At 35.3% G+C, this 27110-nt stretch overlaps 2 protein-coding genes across 2 annotated transcripts; both read left to right on the forward strand.

Annotated features, from left to right (window-relative positions):
- The first annotated feature begins 1616 nt into the window (after positions 1 to 1616).
- LOC127543425 (olfactory receptor 1361-like) lies at positions 1617 to 2558 on the forward strand. Its single transcript, XM_051969519.1, has one exon. The coding sequence runs from the start codon at positions 1617 to 1619 to the stop codon at positions 2556 to 2558; it is 942 nt and encodes a 313-aa protein (XP_051825479.1).
- An 18523-nt stretch (positions 2559 to 21081) lies between these two features.
- LOC127543433 (olfactory receptor 1M1-like) lies at positions 21082 to 22077 on the forward strand. Its single transcript, XM_051969531.1, has one exon. It carries the CDS (start codon positions 21097 to 21099, stop codon positions 22075 to 22077), a length of 981 nt encoding a protein of 326 aa, XP_051825491.1. The 5' UTR covers positions 21082 to 21096.
- The last annotated feature ends 5033 nt before the right edge of the window (positions 22078 to 27110 follow it).

Below are 27110 nucleotides of genomic sequence, written 5' to 3' on the forward strand. Positions count from 1 at the left end.
CTTTTCATGTAGCTCTACCAAACTTGTGATCACTTTCCCAAATCCTTGATGTATTTATTCCCATTTGGTAGATAGTCTATAATGAACTATTGAAAGAGTACTGTTTCTCTTTCTCTTTGCATTGATCCTTAGCAAATGACCATTTAGTATCCATCTTGTTAAATGCTAGAGATACCAAAAAATATTTTTAAAAGTTTCTGTTCTCCAAGAACTCGGAGTCTAATCAAAGTACAATATGAAAAGAACTATATACAAACCAGATAGAATAAAGAATAAATTGTACATAATCAACTGAGGGAAGGGAAAAAGAAGGGAATAAATTCATGTAAAAGATAGGATATTAGCTAAGACTTGAAGGAGCAAAGGAAGCCAAAAGATGGAAATAAGGAGGGAGAGAACAGCAAGCTGGCTGGAGTCACTGCACTATAGGATATATGGGGGAAGTATGGTTAAGAAGACTAGAAAGATGGAAGGTACATATTATAAACGATGTTGAATACCAAACAGATGATTTCTATTTTTCCCAGAAGTGATAGGAAGACACATGAGTTTGTTAAATAAGGGGAAGATATGGTATTTAGGAAGATCAATTTGATAGCTCAGTGAAAGATGAACAGAATATAAATAAGATGGAGAAACCAACAAGCAAGTAAAAGTATGAAGTGACTAAAGACTTCAGCAGATGGTATAAGGGTCAGAGAAGAAAAGCAGTGTGAAAGAGACATTTTGTGAATGTAAAATCAACAGGTATTGCCATAACATTGAATATGAGGCTGGGGAAAAAAGTAGAGGATGATAACTAGGTTATAAAACTGAAAAAATGGTATACCTTCAACAGTAATCACAGAGTTGGATAAAAAGGAAGTTTTTAGGAGAAAAACAACAAATTCACCTTTGGATGTGTTTGAGATTTTCAATAGGCAATTAGAAATATAAGCCTAGGGAAAAGTTAGCAGTAGATAAATAGATTTGAGAATTATTTGCATTGAGATGATAATGGAATCCAACATAAGTCCTTAATCTGACTCTCCTAAAAATACTATCTCAATATACTATACTATATATCCATTAATCATGTATCTGTTTTGTCCTCTTAAGTGAAGAATAAATTTTCAAGTTAAGATCAAATGAAGTAATATTTATAATGGGTGTAGGACAGGGCCTGAGACAATAGTAAATTCTTAATAAATGCTTTTTTTCCTTCTCCCTTTTCCAACAAAATGTAAACCACTATTTTTGGATTCCTTTGCAGCTCTATCAAGAAGGAAATCCAAGACTAACTTTCCAAAATTCTCCCAGATTTTCCCACTACAAGGTGAAAATTCAGAGTATTGGACTACGATTTGAAGAATGTTTTCTTGAGTTCATTTATTGTTTGTTTCCATCCTTGGAATGAATTTTTTTAAGAATGTCCCTTGTGTTATAAATCTCTTCTCAATCCCCTAAATATTTTATATCTCAGACTTTTAGCAATGACATTGTCTTTAATACAATCAAATGTTTTCCCACTATCCCATTTGTCTTCCAATCTATCTTCATTGATTTTATTCATACAAAAATATTCAAACGAACTTGAAATGAGCTGTTCTAATTTCATCTTCTTTCCCAATAGACCCATGGAAAGAAGAAATCGAACAAGCATCTCTGAGTTCATCCTCCTGGGCCTTTCAAACCAGCCTGAACAGGAGAGACTTCTATTTTTCCTATTCCTGGTTATGTACCTGATCACAGTGCTATGGAATCTTCTCATCATTCTGGCCATTAGAACTGACTCCCACCTACACACTCCTATGTACTTCTTCCTTACCAATTTATCCCTCATTGATATCTGCTTCACATCCAGCACTGTCCCCAAGATGTTGGTTAACTACCTATCTGGAAATAAAGCAATTACTTATACCAGGTGTCTGACACAAATATTCTTCTTCCTCTTATTTGGAGGAATAGATAGTATCATCCTTGCTTCCATGGCCTATGACCGTTATGTGGCCATCTGTGCCCCATTACACTATAATATGATTATGAGCCAAAAAGTTTGTGCTTCTCTAGTAGCAGTGTGCTGGTGTTGGGCCTGTATTGATGCCCTGATTCACACTGTCTCTCTGACCCAACTTTCATTTTGTGGCCACAATGAAATCCCTCATTTCTTCTGTGAACTCAGTGTGGTCATAAGGTTGGCCTGCTCAGATACCTTATTCAATGACTTGATGGTCTACACAGTAGGAAGCCTGACAATTGTTATACCCTTTATCTGCATCCTCATCTCCTACATGTTCATTTTCATTGCTGTCCTGAAGATCCCATCGACTCATGGGAAAAAGAAAGCTTTCAACACTTGTGGGTCCCACCTAGCTGTGGTCTGTCTCTTCTATGGAACAATCATTGAAGTTTATTTCAACCCCACATCTACCCACACTGCCCAAAAGGACACTGCAGCAGCTGTGATGTACACTATAGTCACGCCCATGCTGAACCCTTTCATCTACAGCTTAAGGAACAAAGATATGAAAAGAGCCCTGAGGCTGCTTTTCAGCAGAAAACCAGATCTCTCCCTGTGATTGTAGATATTTGCTGGGTCTTGCTGCCTTTGTCTCAAACAACTATCCAATAGTTTAACAAAATTTTAATTAAACTTGCCAAGTGTAATTAATAAAGTTAGTTGCTCACCTCTTACCCTACACTAGTGGGCATGTACTAAGATAAAAAGGCTATAGGAGATTTGCTTCTCCTTCTGGTTCTATCCACTCTTTAGCTCAGCAATCATCTAATGTCCTGTGCCTCATTTTCCTCATCTGAGGAATGAAGGGGCAAGTACATAGGGAGTACCTTATAGAGCTAGACAAAATGAAATTCTGCAATTTAGACACTTGCTTTCCTGGATCACTGAATTGCCTCCATTGTAAGAGGAGGCCTTGAACCCCAGCCTTCCGGATTTCAAGACATACCTATCTATTTTCTATGTCCCTACGGCTCTAAGAAAAGCTGACAATAAAGTGTTTAGCCAAACATAGGAAGGCTCTTAGGAATTAATGCAGAACAAAAGAAGTAAAAACAGGAGAATAATATATACATTATTCTAATCGTGCAAAGGAGGGTGGGAATCCTAAATTTTGTGTAATCATTAGAAAGAATTGGGAGCCACCTGCACCCAGAGAGAGGATTGTGGGGACCGAGCATAGAACACAACATAGTATTTATATTTTGTTGTTGTTGCTTGCTTGCTTTGGGGGTTTTTCTCATTTTTCCCTTTTTAATCTGATTTTTCTTTTGCAGCATGATAATTTTGGAAATATATTAGAAGAACTATACGTGTTTAACCTATATCAGATTTCTCACTATCTAAGGGATGGGGTAGGAGCAAAGGGAAGGAGAAAAAAATTGGAACAAAAGGTTTTTCAAGAGTGAATATTGAAAACTATCTATGCAGATATTTTTAAAATAAAACCTTTTTGAAAAAGAAAGAAATAATTAGGGAAATGGACTACCCTGCATTCTTTTCATACATGGAATACTTTGTATGTGAAATATTGTAGATAGATGAAGTCATGCATGTATTGATTGTTTTCATTAAATTTTTTAACAAAACTTTCCAGGTAACAAGAAACAAGCATTTTTAAGCACTTTTTATGAAGGAATGATCAAATAGACAAAGAAAATTTGAAGATAAGTGGAAAAGCAGGGATGGTAGAGGGAGAAATATGCTAATGAAGGAGGGTTGGAATGGGATTTCTTATGTGCATAAAGGGGCTGACTTTGTTAAAGTAAAAGGTCACCTCATCATGTGAGATAACAGTGAAAGGGGAAATAGTGGCAGAATGTATCTAGATGATATGAGACCATGAGAGAGAGAGATAGCACCAGTTAATAGAATCTCTCAAATACTATACATACAGTATGTTCCATTACTAGATAAACAGTGGGAAATGAATACAATGGAATATTAATGTATTGTAAGAATTAATGAATAGAAAGGTGCTTGTAAAGGCTTACATGAACACACACATAGTAAAAATGAGACAAGGAAACAATAGCAAAATTGCTACAATAATGTGAATGGAAAAAATGACAACCTCAAAATAATCAAAAATGGATTCTGAGAAATTACAAAAAACAAGACCAACCTCAAGAAAAACCAAAAAAGTATTTTTACCTACCACTTTATTAAAGTAAAGGGTTAATAAATGTGGAACATGGCACATAATATCAGATGATTTTCTTGTATTGCATTGTATTGTATTTTCTTGTAGGTTGTGCTGATTTTTTTTCTCTTTTTTCTTAAAAAAGGTTTTATCACAAGGATGACTCTCTGAGGGGTGGAAAGTCAAGTTAAGTCACCAAAAATTTATTAAACACCTATGTGCCTGGCATACATTAAATGCTATAGATACAAAAACAAAAACAAAACAAAACAAAAAAGAAAACTAACAACCACACAAACAACAACCAAAAAAACCTTACTCTCTATTCTCAAGAAGCTCACTAGGTAATGGGGTCTCAAATCACATTCTAACGAGCAAACAACTATTAACAAGCAAACAACTATGGACAAGCAAAACATATAGAAAGAATAAATTGCAGATAATCAGCAGGAGGGAAACACTAGTGTGATGTTCTTTTTCTTCTTTAAAATATATAAAATAAAATGATTCTTTCTGGAGGACAGCAGGTTTCTCAGGGAGGTTTTCTGGAGGCAGCCTTAGTATCAGTTCAGATCAATAATTATCCCAAATGCAGCCAGCTGGTAAAAATACAAATGTTTATTTCTCCTTCCAAGTCTTGTCTCTTTCCTTGGGCCTGGATAGCTAGATTCTTAAAGGCCTATCTTTCTCTGGGTTCTGAGAACTCCTGCAGCTTTGTCCTTTGCCTCTGTTCCCTTCAGCCTCCAGCCAGCACAAAGATGAATCTGTCTCTCTTGCCTTCCGAAGTAATTCTCTCCTGGCTCTAGCTCAACTCCGACTCGTGGCTTCTTCTGACTTGATGCTCCCCTATCCATGTAATTTGGCTGAATTCCCCCCACTGGGCCTCTGCTTTCTTCTTATATACCAGAGAGAGGAATTATGGGTTTTCTCCCATAGTGCTTTCTGGCCCTAAGAGCTTCAAGGGAGGTGTGAATTCACAAAGTTACACAGTTAACTTTGTGAATCTCCCATACTTGTGAATTCCAATGAGTAAAGGTGTAAACACAAGCATTGTATCAAATAGTTCTACTTAGTACCTTGTTTCAGGTTCTGGCCCAAAACATCTTCTTGTAAGATCAGATCAACTCTAATGAGTTAGCACTTTGTAAAGATTCCAACACACTAGCATTGAGGGAGACCAGAGCAGGACTATTGCAGAAGGTGAGATTGTAGCCAAAACTGAAAGGAAGCAAGGAAATGGAAATGAAGTAGGAGACAATAGAACAAAGAATAACCAGTAAAAATATGTTCAGTCTGGAGGCAAAGTGTTTTATGTGAGGAGAAGCAAGAAGGATGGCACCATTATATTACAGAGTACATGAGAGGTGGGGACAAGTAAGGTCTAACAACAGTGGTAAAGTAGTGGGGCAGGTTATAAAGTGCTTTGACTATTAAAACGCATTTGATATTTGATCCTGAAAGCAACAGGAATCCAAAGAAACTTATATGCCATGGTCCAATCTATACTTTAGGAAGACCAATGTAGAAGATGAATTGGAATAGAAAAATACTTGGAAGTGGGAAAATAGGCAACAGACTATTATAATATAAGAGATATATTCAGTAAGTAAAATAGAGAAAAAATTGTCGATAAAATTTTAACACAAATACAACGAGCTACTGTCTATATCAAATGTTTTAAACTATGAGTGGCAATCCCATGAGGGATCACATCACTAAATTGTAATTTATTATCAGTAAATATTTGATTTGCAAGCTTATTTTATAAATCCACATAAAAATAAATATCCCTGGTGAAAAGGGGTTACAAGTGGGAAAAAGTTAAGAAGCTCTAATTTAGATCATCTTAAAGGTCTCTTTCATTCCTAGCAATGTATTATTCCACAATATAGGATTAAATGCTCCTTTCATTACTTTCTAGCTATGGGCAAGTTATGGGCAAGTTATTGAACTTCTCTAGGGCTACATTTCATAGAACAGTAAAAGTACTTTCAAGTACTTTGAAGATCATGTGATATAAACAGAGATCAGCAGAAATCTCTGGAACAGCACAAATCAATAATTCATTCATTCAACAAGCATTTACTACTAATCATTTCTTATTTTATGTATTCCAGGTCTTTGGAAATGCTATGTAAACTGACTCAAAAAAATGAAATTGTATCGCTGCCTTCAAGGAACTTACATTCTATCAGATGGGACAAAACATACAAAAATAAGTCATCACTTTTGACTGATTATTCATCCTTGGCCATGTGGAAAGTATAATACATGGGAAAAGGAAAAGATGATAAGAGGGAAGGTGTATAAAAGGAGGCAGTGGCCAGAAATGAAACAGACTTTCAAGGAGCAATAGAATAAATATTAATATCTCATCTGCTTGCAGCTATCATAACTTACTATGTTCTCTGTTACTAACACTTTGAATTGCTAACATTATTTTACTGTGTAAAAATAAAATTACATTCAATAATCAATTTATATCATGCATCGTGTATATTCCTGGGAGAGTCAAGGGATTGTCCTTGGCATGGATTCATCAGGTAAAGTTTGGCAAGCCATGGAACTACACTGAAATGAACCACAATTCCCTAATGATCTTCTTCTATATATATCTAATTCCTTCATTGAATAATCATCAACAAGTGACAGAAATAATTTTTTTCCAACATTGACAGCTATCTTCTAAATTATGGAGTTGCTGAGTCAAGTGCCAGATGCTCAGAGGGAAAAGAGTGATTGTAAGAGTGCACTTGTCAAAAAGATAGGCCCTGGAAGGATCATCCTATAGCTTGGGAATTTAAGAAAATCAGCCCAGGGACAGCCAAGAGAGCTGGAACTTGGGGTTGGATCACACAAAGCAAATATCAGGTGAATTTGCAATATCTGCATATGCTATCAAGCTGACATTACTTTTATAAGGCAAGTATGACGAATACAACAAATGATTTGAGATATATTTTTATTTCTCAATTTATCCATGCATTGAAGGCTTTGAATCTTGTAAATTTTTCAAGGTGTGGGTAAAAAACAATTGTCTGTGTATCAACAGTAATTTATTAGAGGAGTATAAGCTTATTCGGGAAATATTAGTACTTTTGGTATAGTGGATGTCTAGCTCTTTTGAAGGCTGCTTTCCTCCTTCATTGTCCACATAACTCACCAAGTTCTCTCCTTTACCTTCAAGAATCTGTAGCATATTCAGCAGACAGGCTAAATCAGATTGATGATAACTTAGGAGTCTCAAACCCATTGGTGAATTAGTGGGCTTTCTACACCAAGCAGGGGAAAATTTATCCTGACTATCTTTTTTTTTTTTTTTTACCATTTAGCTATTTCAAAGTCCTGTGGTAAAAGACAAGTGATGAAGCAACAGATAAAGATACACTAGAAGCTGTAATCAATACATTGAACAAAGGTGGCCTGGAGTATAGGGTCATCTTCTTACTAGACTGAAAGCAGTAGTGGGAGTGCCCTGGGTATCTGAGCAACCCTACTAAGGACTATACTGCTGACCAGACATGAGAAAGAGGCTAGAAAATGTATCTTAAAAATTGTCCATTTTACCTAATCCAATCCTGACATGCTTGCCATGGCAGAAGGGCATGCTATGCTACAGTCAAACACAAAATGGCATTTATGGACAATATAAAATCCAGTAGACCAAAAAAATCACACAGCTCTTCTAATAAGGAAGCTCAGCAGTTAGCACATTCAAATTTTAGTTCTGAGTGAAAAAAAAAATTCAATCAAATCAAAGCCAGTTTGCCAAACTCAGACTTGGATGCAGGTTTTATAGGAATGCCATGAACCTGGCATAAGTTTTGCAATCAAAACTAATCTAGTCAGAGAGTATTTCTAGAAGTGTGGCCAAGATGGCAGAGTTAAGCCAGGAAGCTGATCCAGCTCTCTCAAGTTCTCTTGAAAATCACATGAAACCAAGTTGCTGAAAAGACTCTGATGGAATGAAACCACTCTCTAGTTCAAGACAGATTCAAAAAAATTTCAGCTGATAAGAGTGTCTTAATAACAGTAAAGCAGCAATTAAAACTCTCTTTTCTGGCTCAGTAGAAGAGCAGATCAGTGGGAAAGCCTCTAGTCCCAACTCAGAAAGCAAACTATGAGAAACCACGATGCTTCCTGAAAAAAAGAAGGCAAATGTGCTCAAAGCCAAGGTCAGATCTGCACAGGAAGCTTGAGAAAGCATCCACTTTACCCCAAGAGCAGAGCTCAACCATAAAATTAAAAAAAGAAAGAAAGAAAATACCAAAAGAAAAGGAAAGAAAGTGATAAGAAACACAAAAGAATTTTGACCATAGAAAGCTACTCTGGTGAAAGGGAAGAAGAAAACACCAATTCAGACAAAGACAAAATGACTACAGAGGAAATCTCAAAGACAGATATGACATGGTCTCAAGCCCAAAGAGTCTTTTGGTAGGGATCATGAAAGATTTTTAAAAGAAAATAAGAAAAATATAAAAAATGAGAAAAAATGAGAGGTATGCAAGAAAGTGTCAACAGGTTCGAAAGGAAGGTAATTTCTTAAAAAATACAATTGGTCAAATAAAAAAAAAATCCACTGAAGAAAACAACACCTTAAAAAGTAGAATTAACAAAATGGAAAAAGAGATTTTTAAAAAGCTAACTGAAGAAAATCACACATTAAAAACTAGAATAGGGCAAATTGAAGCCAATGACTTTATGAGACATGAAGATTCAGTGAAACAAACTAAAAAGAAAGAAAAAATGAAAGAAAATACCTCATTGGACAATAGGTAACTTGGAAAACACATCCAGGAGAAAATAGAAAAATTATCAGTCTACCTGAAGATGTGACCAAAATAGAACTTGGATAGCATTCTTCCAGAGATCTTCAAGAAAAACTGTCCAGATAGTCTAGAAACAAAAAAGGAAATACTCGTTGAAAGAATCCATCAATCACCATTGCAAAGACATCCCACAAGAAAAACTCAAAGAAACATTGTTACAAAACTCCATAACTACAACCTCAAGGGAAAAATACTGCAAGTGGCCAGACAAAAATAATTCAAATATCAAGGAGCAACACTCAGGATTACCTAGGATCTGCCAGCTTCTACAATAAAGGTTCAGAGGACCTGGAATACCATATTCTGGGAAGGCAAAGTACCTGGAATTGAAAACAAGAATTAATTACCCAGGGAGAATGAGCATCATCTTTCAGGGGAGGTGATGCATCTTCAATGAAATAAAATAGTTTCAATAATTTCTATTTAAAAAACAGAACTAAACAGAAATTTTAATCTACAAACATAGGACTCAAGAAAAGCATAGAAAGGTAAACAGGAAAAATATATTTTTTATTTAAAGGTTAAACTGTTTACATCCCTATGTGGGACAATGATATCTGCAACTCTTGAGAATTGTATCTGTTACAGAGGCAGACAGAAGGGGGCATCACATGGACAGAAGGTATGGTTGGGTCTGGACTTTGATGTGAGGATATCAAAGAAAAAAACATTGAGGGGTGGAAAGAGAACTGTATTGGAAGAGGAAATGGGATGTATAATGGGACAAATTAGATCACATGAAGAGACACAAAAGACCTATTAAACTCTAGGAGGGCAAGAGAGGGAGATGAGCATTGTCTGAAGTTTGATCTCATCAGTTTTGACTCTAAGAGAAAATAACTTAATCATTCATTTGGATATAGAAATATATAAAACCCAAAAAGAAGTAGGAAATAAAGAGGAAAGAAAAGGGATGGGCTGGACAGAAGGGAGGGCAGAAACAGTAGGGGGGAAAAAATGGTTAAAGAAGAAGGAAGTGGTGATACAAGATAAGGTAGTGAGTGGGGTCGATCAAAATAAAACAACAACAACAACAACAACAACCAAAACACTACTGAGGAGAAGGTGGTAAAAGAACAAAAGAACTGGGGAGAAAATAGGATGGAGGGAAATACAGAGCCTATAATCATAACAGAATGTGATAGGATGAACTCTCCCATAAAACAGAAGCAAATAGCAGAATAGATTAAAAATAGAATCCTATAATATGTTATTTACAAGAAATATATTTGACATAGAGAGACACATGCAAAGTAAAGGTAAAAGACTGGAATAGAATATATTATGCTTTGGCTGAAGCAAAGAAAAGTCAGGGTAGCAATTTTAATCTCAGATAAAGCAAAAGTAAAAATAGATATAATTAAAAGAGATAAGAAAGGAAAGTACATTTTGATAAAGGGTACCATAAACAATGAAGTATTAACAATATTAAATCTATATGCACCAAGTAGTGGAGCATACAAATTCCTACAGAATATATTAAGCCAGTTACAGGGAAAAATAGACAACAAAACTATATTAGCGAAGAACCTTGATTTTTCCCTCTTAGAATCAGATGAATCTAACAACAAAATAAACAAGAAAAAAAATAGGCAGTTTAATAATATCCTAGAAAACCTGAGATATGATAGACATCTGGAGAAAAATGAATAGAGAAAGAAAAGAATACATGATTTTCTTGACAGCACATGGCACCTACACAAAAACTGACCATGTATTGGGGTACAAAAACCTCACTATCAATTTAGACCACAATGCAATAAAAATTATATTCAATAAAAGACCAGGGAAAGATAGAATAACACCAATGGGAAATTAAATAATACAATTCTAAAAAGTTAGTGGATCAAAAAACAAATCACAGAAACTATCCATAATTTCATTCAAGAGAATGACAGTAATGAGAATACATATCAGAACAAAAACAAAAAGCTATGGGAGAGAGAGAAAAAAAAAGGGGAGGGGAAGGGGGAAGAAGTGAACATAGCATGTTTTGATTTATATTCAATCTCCATAGTTCTTTTTCTGCATACAGATGGCATTTTCTATTCAAAGCCTCCTGGGGTTGCCTTGGATTACTTTAACTTCCAATAAGAACATAGTCTTTCATACTTCATCATCGAACATACTTGTTATTATGTACCAAGTATTCCTGGTTCTATTTGTTTAACCCAACATCAGTTCATTTAAAACTTTCCAGGCCTTTCTAAAATTATCTTGTTCATCATATTTATATAACAATAATATTCCATTACCTTCATATGCCATAATATATTCAGTCATTCCCCAATAGTTATTTTCATCTTTAAGACTGTCTCCTTTCCTAAGCTAATTAACTTTTTTCCATAATCTTGATTTTGTGGGATTTCTTCCTCAATCTTCCTCTGCTCTGCCCTATGACCTGAAGTCCCAGATTAAAAACTCCACCCTCTTCCAAGTGTCCAAAATCAGCAGAATCCCTGTCCCACTAACAGAATGTGCTGGTGCCCTTTCACCAAAGGCCAAGTCTCTTGAACACAACTGGGCCTGCAATTCCTAATCAGCCAAGGTTCCCTCTGTCTTACCAGACAGAGCATGACTCCCCTTGCTATCTGGGAGGAGAACAGTTTCTGTGGTTACTCCTGAGACGCTAGCCAAGCCCATTCAGCCAAAGAGGACCCCACATGGTGTTTCTCTGGAACTAGCCTGAAGGTGTTTGCACTTCAGACTAGTTAATCCCTGGCCTAGAGTCTTTCTTCAGAACTTCTTGAGTTGTACCAGAAGAATTCTTGTTCTGAAACAAGTCTTCTTGATTTTTTTTACCAGTCCATGTTAACACTGAAATGAAAATTTATTCGGGGAGGGGAGGGGAATCTGGAAACCTTGAAATTTACTGACCTCCATCTTCCCAGAATGCTCCCTCCATAAATTTTTAAAAACAACATTATAAAAATAGGTAAAATCAAAATCTCAAAGAAAAACTCTAGCTGACCTCAATGCCTGCAAAAATATCTGGAAGCATTAAAGAAAAAAAGCATAAGAGTGAGAAAACAAACACAGTGCAAAGAAATTAGAGTGAGTCCAGGAAAATTATGAAAAGAAAAATACTGGCTTGATAGAAGAGGCACCAAAAGGGAAAAAAAAATACTGAAGTAAATAATAACCAAAAAAAAATAAAAAACCAGGACTAATCTGATTTTAAAAAAGGGGGAGGGAGAGGGGGTGGGGGCACCAACAAGTTACTAAAGAAAACAACTCTCTTGTGAAATGATCCAATTCTGGAGAGCAATTTGGAATTATTCTCAAAAGGCCATAACCACTGCATTCTCTTTGACCCAGCAGGGCCACTACTGGGTCTGCATCCCAAGAAAATCATAAAGGAAGAGAAAAGACCCACATATGAAAAAATGTTTGTAGCAGCTCTTTTTCCAGTGGCAAAGAATTGGGAAAAGAGTACATATTCATTGATTGGGGAATGGTTGAAAAAGTTATGGTATATGAAATTAATGGAATATTATTGTTCTATAAAAAATGATGAACAAGCTGATTTTAGAAAGGCCTGGAACTCCAGTATGATCATGTCTCTGTCTAGGAACTGCACTGTGATTGTGTCAAAAATACATGGAAAGCTAGAAAGGTAGATTGAAGCTAGATAATTAAGAATTATAATAGCCATTTGGAGGGATATTTGTTTTATCCTCTCTTTTGCTACAAATCAGACTTGATGTGTTGTTTCATTTGATTGTCTGGACTGAAGAAAGTGCTGGAGAAAAAAACTGAAAATACAAATGAAACTAAAAATTCAGTTGTGTGCACATTCCTCCCCCCTCCCTCCCCACCCCACCCTCTACCAAGAGATCCTGCTGTTAAACATTTATCACCATATCATACTTACATTATGTGAGTCTGAATTTCATACCATTCATTTCACACATGGTCTCAAGAAGCATTTTTATATTTTCTGATCAAACTAAAGGATAAACATTTCAAATAGAATGACTACATTATTCAAAATGATTATTCAAAATCACAAAATTGCAACAGACAGGTAGTCAGAGGAAATTTAAATTGCTATGAACATAACTGAAAAATGTTTTTAAAATTTCTATCTATTTAATTTATGAATAAAATGAGCATTTCCTCTATATATAGAGGGAAAAATGAAAAAAAAAAGGAACCACAAATCTGTTACTTAAAATATTTGCTATTTCTTTTAAAAGCATGAAAAAGTTATCATGTAAATCCTTTTTTCTTTTGTTTTCTTCCCTCCCACACCCTGAGCTAGAGATGACTACCATTAAACACAAATATATAAAATCATGCTATACATTCTTCTACTTAGAAGTTGTAATTAATTTGGTTATTGATAATAATTAAAATGACAATCACTCAAAGTGGCACTTAAAAAATATTGCTGTTACTACATGCAGTGTTCTCTTGGTGCTGCTCATTTCACTCTCCATTATTTCATTCACACTTGTCCATGTTTTTCTAAGATTATTGAGCTCATTGTTTCTTATAACACAGTAGTATTTCATCACAGTCAAGTAAAACTTGCTTAGACTTTTTCCAATTGATGGACATTTCTGCAGTTTCCACCTCTTCGCCACTACAAATAGAACTCCTATAAATATTTTAAACATATTATTATTTTGATTCCATAATCATTTTTGGAAATAGAGTTAGTAGTGGTATTGCTGGATCAAAAAGTGTGGACAGTTTAATAACATTTTAGGTCTAATTCCACATTGTAGAATTCCACAAAATAATTGGATTACTTCAAAAGTGCTTTATCTCAGAGAAGTCACTGGGGATTATTGAAAATGTTAAGATATAGGTCTTATGGTAAGATGTGGGCTTCAGAATTATCACTTCAGCATCCATATAGAAGAAAGAAAAACTTTCTATTCCCTACACCCTATCAACTTTCCTCATCTTCTTCCCTCAGAAAACATGCACAGCAAGAGATTAAAGGTCCACATTTAGAGGAAAGATTGCCCTGCATTACACTCGGTACTCTTCTCATTGCAGGTAATGGGAAATGAGAGGAATAGGTTTACCAAAGGGTAGAAGTTGTCTTCCATTGGCACACATGAAAGGGTCACTAAGCCCTTTACAACCTTTCCACAGGGAATATACACAGCTGTGTTATTATCCAATTTGATCCTCAAAATAGCCCTGTGAGGTAGATACTAATATTATTCCCATTTTGCAGTTGAAAAAATTGAGGTAGATTTTAAGTGACTTTACCACACTCACACAGCTTTGAAGTATTAGAGGACAGATGTGAACTCAAATTTTCCAGATTCTAGACCCAGTATTCTATGCCATTACATTGTAAACGTCTTAAGGGCAGGAATTACCTTTGGTCCCTCTTTGTATCCTAGCACTTAGCACACTGCCTGACTGACTGAATTATTGACTGACTATCCACTTTTACCTAGGATGACCCATTCAAAGGGCCATGGGTATAGAAAGAGAAGACTTGAAGTTGAAATTGAGCTCATACTGCAAGCTCTGTGACCCTGACTGGGCAAGCCCCCTGTTTATTCTATTGTAAAATGAGGCCATAGAATCACCTGATTACTAACAAGGTGCTTCACTGTGCTGTGTCTGGGATGCTGTTAGATATTGAAATTCCCAGTTTCTCTGGGTGAAAGAAATGAATCACAAAAGTGAGAACAAAATGCAACTGTGGACAATGTCTGTAACTTAGGAAAACTGTATTTCCCTAAACATGGTTACAACCAATTTCTGATACCTGTCTGAACTTGGGCAAGTCACATAACTGCCCAAAAATTCCATTTCTTCCATTCTGAAATAAGGGATTCACACTAGACAGATGGTCTCAGATCTCTTCCAGCTCTAATTTGTGGTTGTGTAGTGCTATGTGCCAAAAGAAACTCTGAATCAAAGTTATATAGACTCAATGTCTTAAGTTCTCTCTCAGCCCTGATTTTCTTTGGGCTATATGTTAAAATGTATTTCAGCTCAAAGCTCTAAGATTACAATTTTCTTCCCTGGAGCAGAGCTAGAAACATAGGGAGTTCTTAGCATTGCTATCAAGCAGCATTATTAAAATAAATTGGACACCTTCCTTCAAATTCTTCCCCACAGGAAACCAAGTCCAAAGAGTCTGGAGTGGATAGGGGACAATTACTTGGGGTTAGTTTCTAACAAAGACCTCAGGGAATTAGAGCCTTGGACCCAAGGACTCTATCTAAAAGCACCTACCATGATACCTACTCACCTTCTTACTGCAATATATGCCACTTCAGTTGACATCACAAGCCCCCTTTCTCGGGGAAGAACTCATGGATTTGGCTAGTTTCCTGATCACTCTATGGGAAAGAAACTCAAGAAGACACCAGAGCTGGGTTCTTCAAGAACAGAATAGAAGATTCTGACCAAATACTCAGGTAGGTGAATCTGCAGAAGATGCTTTCCATTTATCTCAAGAGATAAAACTTATACAAAGGAATATGGTGAATGATTCATAAAAAAAGTTCTTTTAGGGGACACAGTGGAAAGATATAAACTATTTCTTTGTGTGAGCAATCAGAGATGTTAATAAGAGATTAAAGTAAATGTTAATTCTTTTCTCAGGCACCATCAGAAGGATTTTTAGATCACCAAATGTTCGATAATCAAAAGAGCCAGTGAAGTATCATTTGTATACATCTTTTGATTGTACATCTAGCAATACTCATTAATTTCAATTGATTAACCATGAGCAATTTAGCAGAACCAATAATTCTGTGAGGTAATTTGTCATACTCATTAAAATCAGAAGGGCAGTCTCATCTTATTTTTTTACCACTACTTTAATTCTATGGAAGGTTCATAAACTTTAGCCTTTTCATATGATTTCAAGCATAATGCACATTCATTCACAAACATTCACATGCATTTTATTAAGTGATGAAAAATGCATGGGGAATGTTTGGGATAAACATCATTTCCTAAATAAATGAACCCAACATTCTTGTATACCTCATATATTTGATAGTTGGACGTGAGATAAGGAATAGCTGAAGCTTCCAAAATGCCAACTTGGAAGTTGCCATAACTTTAAAGAAATTAAAATTTAAAATGCACATTGATCCAAAAGCCTAAAATAATTATTTAAATATTATAAGATACTTTTCCTCGTTTCCCAGTATTCAAAGCCATCATTATAGAACAACTTGATCCCTTCTATCTGGTTGAAATGATTGCCTATCATATTTAACAATATTTAACATTGTTAATGCAACATTATTTAACATATTTAGGACTGCTTGCCATCTAGGGGAGGGAGTGGAGGGAAGGAGGGGAAAAATAAGAACAGAAGTGAGTGCAAGGGATAATGTTGTTAAAAAAACACATGAAACAATGTGTAAGACACTGAAAGATTAAGTAATTTCCAAAGAGTCGCACACTAGTAAGTATCTGGAAAGGGACTGGAACTCAAAATCTTGCTGTCTCCCAAGTCTAGAATTCTATACCTTGCAGCAGACATCAAAGTTTATAAGCTATATTTTCATCCAAGAATCACATTCTACTTAGGAATGGTTCCTTTATGCTGATTATATCATCTTTAAACAAAGTTGTAAGCTCTAGGATTCATTCTGAAAGACTTTAATCTTCAAACTCCCACAAGAGTAAGAATTCTCCAGACCTACATGAGACAGCACCATCTCTATGTCCGATGAGTTCCTTGCCGTCTTTTGGTAGCTGATGAAGAGAAGATTGGTCAAAGCACTAGTCACTGATGAGACATGAAGGGAACCATATAAAACCATTTCAAGGACTTCTGGACCCAGAACAGTGGACTGTGGGAAGTAGTTAGCAAATTAGAAGGCTGAGGGAAAAGGGAAAACTTCCTATAGGAGGAGGAAATATAGGCAAGAGAGAAAAAGGACAAGGAGAAAGAGGAAGAGGACGAGGAAGGATTCAACAGAATTTAGAATTCAAAATCACAAAAAACTTGATACATAACTAGACAAGAGGATTTCCCTAGCTATTAAAATGTTCAAACTCAAAAGAAACTTGGGACATGGAACTTTAGAGTTGTAAAGGGCTAAAAATAATCAACTATTGGTTCTCCCAGTTCCAATGCTCTCCTTACTCCAGTCCAACCTCCAATCAGCAGTTCAACTCATTTTCCTTTAGCATAAATCTAACCATATAACCTCCATCCCCAATTTGACAAAATACAAAGCCTCCCAAATACATCTACTATCAAATATAAAATCACTGTTTGACTTTATAACCTTCTTGAATGACCCATTCTTATCTTATCTGCCTTCTTACTAAGTACTCTCTAATCTAAGGAAACTGGCTACTTTTACATTTCTCACACAAGAGCCTCCATCTCTACAGTATGAAACTTGTCTCTGGCTGGACTCAGAAATAGTATTCTTGTAGGTGTAAGTATGGCAAGAAGTTTCGGAGAAATAGAATCTATGTTCATAACAATTAGGATTCATAGAACATTTGAAAAGAGAATATAATGAGAAGAAATATACTAACAATTTACTTGTATGCATAATAATGAAATTTCCTATTAATTCATAGAAAACTCTATTCCTTTGTTCCAAAAAACAACTGTATACAGATATGTCCAAATAATTTCCCTAGAAAAAAACAAAGATGAGAATATTAGTCAACTAGTAACCCAATAATGAGTAGCTAGGTAGGGCATTGCATGTAGCACTAGATCTGGAGTTAGATAAACCTAAACTCAAATTCATAATTATTTTTCTTATTATATCCTGTGATACCTCTCCCTTTCTTCACGATCTTTCAGAAATTGCTGCTAGTGGCTCAACACTCACATTTTCTTGCACTTTCATGACTCTGTGATATAGTACATGCAGTCTGGTTGACTAGAAAATTCACGAGGGTCAGTCAAGTGCTCTCTTCCCATCCCTTCATTTACCTTGACTCACATTTGTATATTGAACATGCTTGTTCTAGTCTTTTGAACTTTGTCCTCAGTTGAAAACCATTTAGCAGAAAAAACAAAAGTTAATAAAGATTTCAAAAGTCCTACTTACTTCCTTAATGTGTGAATGCCTTGTGCATTTTCATTTTGGCTCCAAATGTTCATATGCATTATTTCTGTTGGACGTCTGATACATAAGCTTCTGAGCTCATATTTCTTTGATTGCCACAGTGGGACATGACTATAATTTGACCCCAGCATAGTGGAACCATTTTGATCCTTTTCAAGAATTGAAGACATTGTTACAACCAACCAGACATTTTCATTATTCCATCTACCTTGAAAGACTTGTCTATCCTTGATTTAGTCTTCCTCTTTACCCCAAAAGATTTTAAAAGTTATTTTTCATTTTTTGGGGGGAAGTACTGAGGCAGCATAGTGCATGGAGCCCCAGGAATAGAGTAACAAAATCCTGACTTCAAATCCAGCCTCAGATACAATTTGTGTTAGCATGTACAATTCATTTTACCCTGTTTGCCTTGTAAAATAATCTAGAGAAGGAAATAGCAAATCACTACAGCATATTTAACCAAAAAAAAAAAAAAATACAAATGAGGTCACCAAGAGTTAAACACAACTGCAAATAATTGAACTAGAATTCATTATCGGATATCAACACCACACTCAGATCATTCTACTCTCTGGCATTCCAAATAAAATGTTTTCAGGGACCTGGGGCACATATTTATATTCATCTTCCATTACTTGATCGTGCTTTTATCTTCTGAAAAAATATTTCCTCAATCTATAGTAATCAGTGCCTTTGCTGTATACCTTTTTTTTGGTTTGTTTCTTTACAGAATTATTTCTTCTCTTTCTCTTAACTAATGTTTGTATTAGTAGCATCTATTTAAAACCAGCAGTAAGCATCATATGTAATGGGGACAAACTGCAACCATTCCCAATAAGATCAAGAGTAAAACAAGGTTGCCCACTATCACCATTACTATTTAATATTGTATTAGAAATGCTAGCTTTGGCAATAAGAGTTGAGAAATAGATTAAAGGAATAAGAATAGGCAATGAGGAAACCAAATTATCACTCTTTGCTGATGATATGATGGTATACTTAGAGAACCCCAGAGACTCTACCAAAAAGTTATTAGAAACAATCCACACCTTCAGCAAAGTTGCAGGATATAAAATAAACCCACATAAGTCATCAGCATTCTTATATATCACTAACAAATGTTTGTATTTTAAAATTTTAATTCTTGAGTGATTCCCATTCCTCCTTGCCCTGTAGCATAATAAGCCATGGGATGCAAATCATCTTTCTGAACCCTTTGAAATCTGCTTGTTCAAGATCTAGAGTATGAATCAGATAGTGCTTTCATTGTCCTTCTTCATTAATTTTAATTTAGAATGGTGGACATCAATTCAAGATTACTATCCATAATTACTATTTCAAAAACTGTTTTCTTCATGTTGATGATACTCATATTCAGAATCATACATCTTGAAATTCTCTTTTAAAACAAAATTACTATTATAATAAGCCAAAAAAGCAATGTATCAGGGACATTGTTTTGTGCTTTGGACAGACAAAGTTTGTCAACTTCCCTGGAAAATTATTACCTTTTCATGTAGCTCTACCAAGCTTGTGATCACTTTCCCAAATCCTTGATGTATTTATTCCCATTTGGTAGATAATCTATAATGAACTATTGAAAGAGTACTGTTTCTCTTTCTCTTTGCATTGATCCTTAGCAAATGACCATTTAGTATCCATCTTGTTAAATGCTAGAGATACCAAAAAATATTTTTAAAAGTTTCTGTTCTCCAAGAACTCAGAGTCTAATCAAAGGACAATATGAAAAGAACTATATACAAACCAGATAGAATAAAGAATAAATTGTACATAATCAACTGAGGGAAGGGGAAAGGGAGGGAATATATTCATGTAAAAGATAGGATATTAGCTAAGACTTGAAGGAGCAGAGGAAGCCAAAAGATGGAAATAAGGAGGGAGAGAACAGCAAGATGGCTGGAGTCACTGCGCCATAGGATATATGGGGGAAGTATGGTTAAGAAGACTAGAAAGATGGAAAGTACATATTATAAAGGACGTTGAATACCAAACAGATGATTTCTATTTTTTCCCAGAAGTGATAGGAAGACACATGAGTTTGTTAAATAAGGGGAAGATATGGTATTTAGGAAGATCAATTTGATAGCTCAGTGAAAGATGAACAGAATATAAGTAAGATGGAGAAACCAACAAGCAAGTAAAAGTATGAAGTGACTAAAGACTTCAGCAGAAGGTATAAGGGTCAGAGAAGAAAAGCAGTGTGAAAGAGACATTTTGTGAATGTAAAATCAACAGGTATTGCCATAACATTGAATATGAGGCTGGGGTGACAAAAAGTAGAGGATGATAACTAGGTAATAAAACTGAAAAAATGGTATACCTTCAACAGTAATCACAGAGTTGGGTAAAAAGGAAGTTTTTAGGAGAAAAACAACAAATTCACCTTTGGATGTGTTTGAGATTTTCAATAGGTAATGGGAAATATAAGCCTAGAGAAAAGTTAGCAGTAGATAAATGGATTTGAGAATTATTTGCATTGAGATGATAATTGAATCCAATATACGTCCTTAATCTGACTCCCCTAAAAATATTATCTCAATATACTGTACTATATATCCATCAATCATATATCTGTTTTGTCCTTTTAAGTGAAGAATAAATTTTCAAGTTAAGATCAAATGAAGTAATATTTATGATGGGTGTAGGACAGGGCCTGGGACAATAGTAGATTCTTAATAAATGTTTTTTTTTTCTTCTCCCTTTTCCAACAAAATATAAACCACTATTTTTGGATTCCTTTGCAGCTCTATCAAGAAGGAAATCCAAGACTAACTTTCCAAAATTCTTCCAGATTTTCAGACTACAAGGTGAAAATTCAGATTATTGGGTCACAATTTGAAAAATGTTTTCTTGAGGTCATTTATTATTTCTTTTTATCCTTTGAATGAATTTTTTGGAGAATGTCCCTTGTGTTACAAATCTCTTCTCAATTCCATAAATATTTTATATCTCAGACTTTTGGCAATAACATTTTCTTTAATACAATCAAATGCTTTCCCACTATCCCATTTGTCTTCCAATCTATCTTCATTGATTTTATTCATACAAAAATATTCAAATAAACTTGAAATGAGCTGTTCTAATTTCATCTTCTTTCCCAACAGACCCATGGAAAGAAGAAATCAAACAAGCATCTCTGAGTTCATCCTCCTGGGCCTTTCAAGCCAACCTGAACAAGAGAGACTTCTATTTTTCCTATTCCTGGTTATGTACCTGATCACAATGCTATGGAACCTGCTCATCATTCTGGCCATTAGAACTGACTCCCACCTTCACACCCCCATGTACTTCTTCCTTACCAATTTATCCCTCATTGATATCTGCTTCACATCCAGCACTGTCCCCAAGATGTTGGTTAACTACCTATCTGGAAATAAAACAATTACTTATACCAGGTGTCTGACACAAATGTTCTTCTACCTCTTATTTGGAGGAATAGATAGTGTCATCCTTGCTCCCATGGCCTATGACCGTTATGTGGCCATCTGTGCCCCATTACACTATAATATGATTATGAGCCAAAAAGTCTGTGCTTCTCTAGTAGCAGTGTGCTGGTGTTGGGCCTGTATTGAAGCCTTGATTCACATTGTCTCTCTGACACGACTTTCATTCTGTGGCCACAATGAAATCCCTCATTTCTTCTGTGAACTCAGTGTGGTCATAAGGTTGGCCTGCTCAGATACTTTACTCAATGACTTGATGATCTACATAGTAGGAAGCCTGACAGTTGTTATACCCTTTATCTGCATTCTCATCTCCTACATATGCATTTTCATTGCTGTCCTGAAGATCCCATCCACTCATGGGAAAAAGAAAGCTTTCAATACTTGTGGGTCCCACCTAGCTGTGGTCTGTCTCTTCTATGGAACAATCATTGAAGTTTATTTCAACCCCACATCCACCCATACTGCCCAAAAGGACACAACATCAGCTGTGATGTACACTATAGTCACGCCCATGCTGAACCCTTTCATCTACAGCTTAAGGAACAAAGATATGAAAAGAGCCCTGAGGCTGCTTTTCAGCAGAAAACCAGATCTCTCCCTGTGATTATAGATATTTGCTGGGTCTCGCTGCCTTTGTCTCAAACAACTATCCAATAGTTTAACAAAATTTTAATTAAACTTGCCAAGTGTAATTAATAAAGTTAGTTGCTCACCTCTTACCCTACACTAGTGGGCATGTACTAAGATAAAAAGGCTATAGGAGATTTGCTTCTCCTTCTGGTTCTATCCACTCTTTAGCTCAGCAATCATCTAATGTCCTGTGCCTCATTTTCCTCATCTGAGGAATGAAGGGGCAAGTACATAGGGAGTACCTTATAGAGCTAGACAAAATGAAATTCTGCAATTTAGACACTTGCTTTCCTGGATCACTGAATTGCCTCCATTATAAGAGGAGGCCTTGAACCCCAGCCTTCCTGATTTCAAGACATACCCATCTATTTTCTGTCTCTGCTGCTCTAAGAAAAGCTGACAATAAAGTGTTTAGCCAAACATAGGAAGGCTCTTAGGAATTAATGCAGAACAAAATAAGTAGAAGCAGGAGAATAATATATACATTATTCTAATCATGCAAAGGAGGGTGGGCATCCTGAATTTTGTGTAATTATTAGAAAGAATTGGGAGCCACCTGCACTCAGAGAGAGGACTGTGGGGACCAAGCATAGAATACAACATAGTATTTATACTTTTTAGTTGTTGCTTGCTTGCTTTGGGGGTATTTTTCTCCTTTTTTCCCTTTTTAATCTGATTTTTCTTTTGCAGCATGATAATTGCAGAAATATATATAGAACTGTACATGTTTAACATATATCGGATTGCCCACTGTCTAATGCATGGGGTGGGAGCAAAGGGAAGGAGGAAAAAAATGGAACAAAAGGTTTTTCAAGGGTGAATATTGAAAACTATTTATGCAGATATTTTGAAAATAAAACCTTTTTGAAAAAGAAAAAAAGAATTGGAGAAATGGACTGCCCTGAATTCTTTACATATATGGAATACTTTGTATGTGAAATATTGTAGATAGATGAAATCATCCATGTATTGGTTGTTTTCATTAAATTTTTTAACAAAACTTTCCAGGTAACAAGAAACAAGCATTTTTAAAGTACTTTTTATGAAGGAATGATCTAGTAGACAAAGAAAATTTGAAGATAAATGACAGAGCAGGGTTGGTAAAGGGAGAAATACGCTAATGAAGAAGGATTGGAATGGGATTTCTTGTGCATATAAAGAGGCTGACAGTCAAAATAAAAGGTCACCTCATCATGTGAGATAACAGTGAAAGGGGAAATAGAGGCAGAATGTATCTAGATGATATGAGACAATGAGAGAGATGGCACCAGTTAATAGAATCTCTCAAATACTATACATACATATGTTCATTGCTAGATAAACAGTGGGATACAATGAAATATTAATGTATTGTAAGAATTAATGAATAGAAAGGTGCTCATAAAGACTCACATGAGCACATACATAGTAAAAATGTGACAAGGAAACAATAGTAAAATTGCTACAACAATGCGAATGGAAAAAAATGACAACCTCAAAATAATCAAAAATGGATTCTGAGAAATTACAAAAAATAAGATAAACCGCAAGAAATACATAGAACGTGTTTTTACCCTCCACTTTACTAAGGGGAAGAGTTAATAGATGTGGAACATGGCATATAATATCAGATGATTTTCTTGTATTGTATTGTATTGTATTTTCTTGTAGGTTGTGCTGATTTTTTTCTCTTTTTTCTTAAAAAAGGTTTTATTACAAGGATGACTCTCTGAGGGGTCAGTCAAGTTAAGTCACCAAGCATTTATTAAACACCTATGTGCCTGGCATAGGTTAAGTGTTATAGATACAAAAACAAAAACAAAACAAAAAAGAAAACCAACAACAACCACAAAAAAAAAAAAAAAAACCTAGTCCGTACTTTCAAGGAGCTCACAATGTAATAGGGTATAAAATCACATTCTAACAAGTAAACAACTATGGACAAGCAAAACATATAGAAAGAATAAATTGCAGATAATCAGCAGGAGGGAAGCACTAGCATTTAGGGAGACCAGAACAGGACTGTTGCAGAAGGTGAGATTGTAGCCAAAACTGAAAGGAAGCAAGGAAATGGAAATGAAGAAGGAGACAATAGAACAGAGAATAACCAGTAAAAAAATGTTCAGTCTGGAGATGAAGTGTTTTGTGTAAGGAGAAGCAAGAAGGATGATGCCATTGTATTGCAGAGTACATGAGAGGTAAGGACAAGTAAAGTCTAACAACACTGGTAAAGTAGTGGGGCAGGTTATAAAGTGTTTTGACTATCAAAAAGCAATTGATATTTGATCCTGAAAGCAAAAGGAATCCAAAAGAACTTATATGCCAAGGTCCAATCTATGCTTTAGGAAGATCAATTTAACAGCTGAGTGGAAGATGAATTGGAATGGAAAAAGACTTGGAGGGGGGGAAATCGGCAACAGACTATTCTAATATAAGAGATATATTCAGTAAATAAAATTGAGAAAAATTGTCAATAAAATACAATGAGATACTGTCTATGTCAAATGTTTTAAAATATGAGTTGTTATCTCATGAGGGATCACATCATTAAATTGTGATTTATTACCAGTAAATATTTGATTTGCATACTTATTTTATATATCCATGTAGCCAGATGCACATAAAAATATCCTTGGGAAAAAGGAGTTACAAGTGGGAAAATGTTAAGAAGCTCTAATTTAGATCATCTTAAAGGTCTCTTTCATTCCTAGCAATGTATTATTCCACAATATAGGATTATAAATGCCCCTTTCATTACTTTCTAGCTGTGGGCAAGTTATTGAACTTCTCTGGGGCTACATTTCATAGAATAGTAAAAGTGCTTTCAAGTACTTTGAAGATCATGTGATATAAGCAGAGAGCAGCAAAAATCTCTGAAACAGCACAAATCAATAATTCATTCATTCAACAAGCATTTATTACTAATCATTTCTTACTTTATGTATGTCAGGTCTTTGGAAGTGCTATGTAAACTGACTCAAAAAAATGAAATTGTATCGCTGCCTTCAAGGAACTTACATTCTATCAGATGGGACAAAACATACAAAAATAAGTCATCACTTTTGACTGATTATTCATCCTTGGCCATGTGGAAAGTATAATACATGGGAAAGGGAAAAGATGATAAGAGGGAAGATGTATAAAAGGAGGCAGTGGCCAGAAATGAAACAGACTTTCAAGGAGCAATAGAATAAATATTAATATCTCATCTGCTTGCAGCTATCATAACTTACTATGTTCTCTGTTACTAACACTTTGAATTGCTAACATTATTTTACTGTGTAAAAATAAAACTACATTCAATAATCAATTTATATCATGCATCGTGTATATTCCTGGGAGAGTCAAGGGATTGTCCTTGGCATGGTAAAGTTTGGCTAGCCATGGAACTACACTGAAATGAACCACAATTCCCTAATGATCTTCTTCTATATATACCTAATTCCTTCACTGAATGATCATCAACAAGTAACGGAGAATTTTTTTCTAGCATTGACAGCTATCATCTAAATTATGAAGTTGCTGAGTCAAGTGTCAGATGCTCACAGGGAAAAGAGTGATTTTAAGAGTACACTTGTCAAAAAAATAGTTACTGGAAGGATCATCCTATAGCTTGGGAACTTAAGAAAGTCACCCCAGGGATTGTCAAGAGAGCTGGAACTTGGAGCTGGATTATACAAAGCAAGTATCAGGTGAATCTGAAATATCTGCATATACCATCAAGCTGACATTACTTTTATAGGGCAAGTACGATGAATACAACAAATGATTCGAGATATTTTTTGATTTCTTAATTTATCCATGCATTGAGGACTTTGAATCTTGTAAATTTTTCAAGGTGGAGAAAAAAAAACAATTGTCTGTGTATCAACAGTAATTTACTAGAGGAGTAAAAGCTTATTCAGAGAATATTAGTACATTTGGTGTGGTGGATGTCTAGCTCTTTTGAAGGCTGCTTTCCACCTTCAGTGTCCGCATAATTGATCAAGTTCTCTCTTTTATCTTCAAGACTCTGTAGCATATTCAGCAGACAGGCTAAATCAGGTTGATGATAACTTAGGGGTCTCAAACCCATTGGTGAATTAGTGGGTTGTCTACACCAAGCATGGGAAAATTTATCCTGACTATTTAGTCAGGATATTGATGAGAATTGATGAGAATAATTTGTTCCAATAGTTGTAAAGACAGCTGAAGCAGATTCTGTAGAAAATTTAAGAGCTTTGTTACAAATACAAGAAACCAAAGTCATCCATTGAAAACTGAGCCATTCAGCCCTGTTTGTAGTGGCTAGAAGCCGGAAAATGAAAGGATGCCCATCAATTGGAGAATGGTTGAGTAAATTGTGGTATATGAATGTTATGGAATATTATTGTTCTGTAAGGAATGACCAGCAGGATGAATACAGAGAGGACTGGCGAGACTTACATGAACTGATGCTAAGTGAAATGAGCAGAACCAGGAGATCATTATATACCTCAACAACAATACTATTTGAGGATATATTCTGATGGAAGTGGATCTCTTTGATAAAGAGAGCTTTAATTGATCAAAGATGGACAGAAGCAGCTACACCCAGAGAAAGAACACTGGGAAATGAATATAAACTGCTTGCATTTTTGTTTTTCTTCCCGGGTTATTTATACCTTCTGAATCCAATTCTCCCTGTGCAATAAGAAAACTGTTCGGTTCTGCACACATATATTGTATCTAGGATATACTGTAACCTATTCAACATGTAAAGGACTGCTTGCCATCTGGAGGAGGGGGTGGAGGGAGGGAGGGGAAATATCAGAACAGAAGTGAGTGCAAGGGATAATGCTATAAAAAATTACCCTGGCATGGGTTCTATCAATAAAAAGTTATTTAAAAAAAAGAAATAAAAGATAACTGAGCCATTTCAGTAGTCTTGACTTTTATATTACCACTGGATTTTGATGAGTCTAAAAGAAGGACTCCTTCCTACAACTTTGCCTCACTTAAATGCAGTTTATGCATAAGTCAAAAGATATCCCCTATCTTTTTTTTTAC

This window comes from Antechinus flavipes, chromosome 1 (genome assembly GCF_016432865.1).
Source record: "Antechinus flavipes isolate AdamAnt ecotype Samford, QLD, Australia chromosome 1, AdamAnt_v2, whole genome shotgun sequence".
Taxonomy (NCBI): domain Eukaryota; kingdom Metazoa; phylum Chordata; class Mammalia; order Dasyuromorphia; family Dasyuridae; genus Antechinus; species Antechinus flavipes.

What these genes read in the sequence shown, in the direction of transcription:
- LOC127543433 (XM_051969531.1), top strand. Translation starts at nt 21,097, where the DNA reads ATGAGCTGTTCTAATTTCATCTTCTTTCCCAACAGACCCATGGAAAGA.
- LOC127543425 (XM_051969519.1), top strand. Translation starts at nt 1,617, where the DNA reads ATGGAAAGAAGAAATCGAACAAGCATCTCTGAGTTCATCCTCCTGGGC.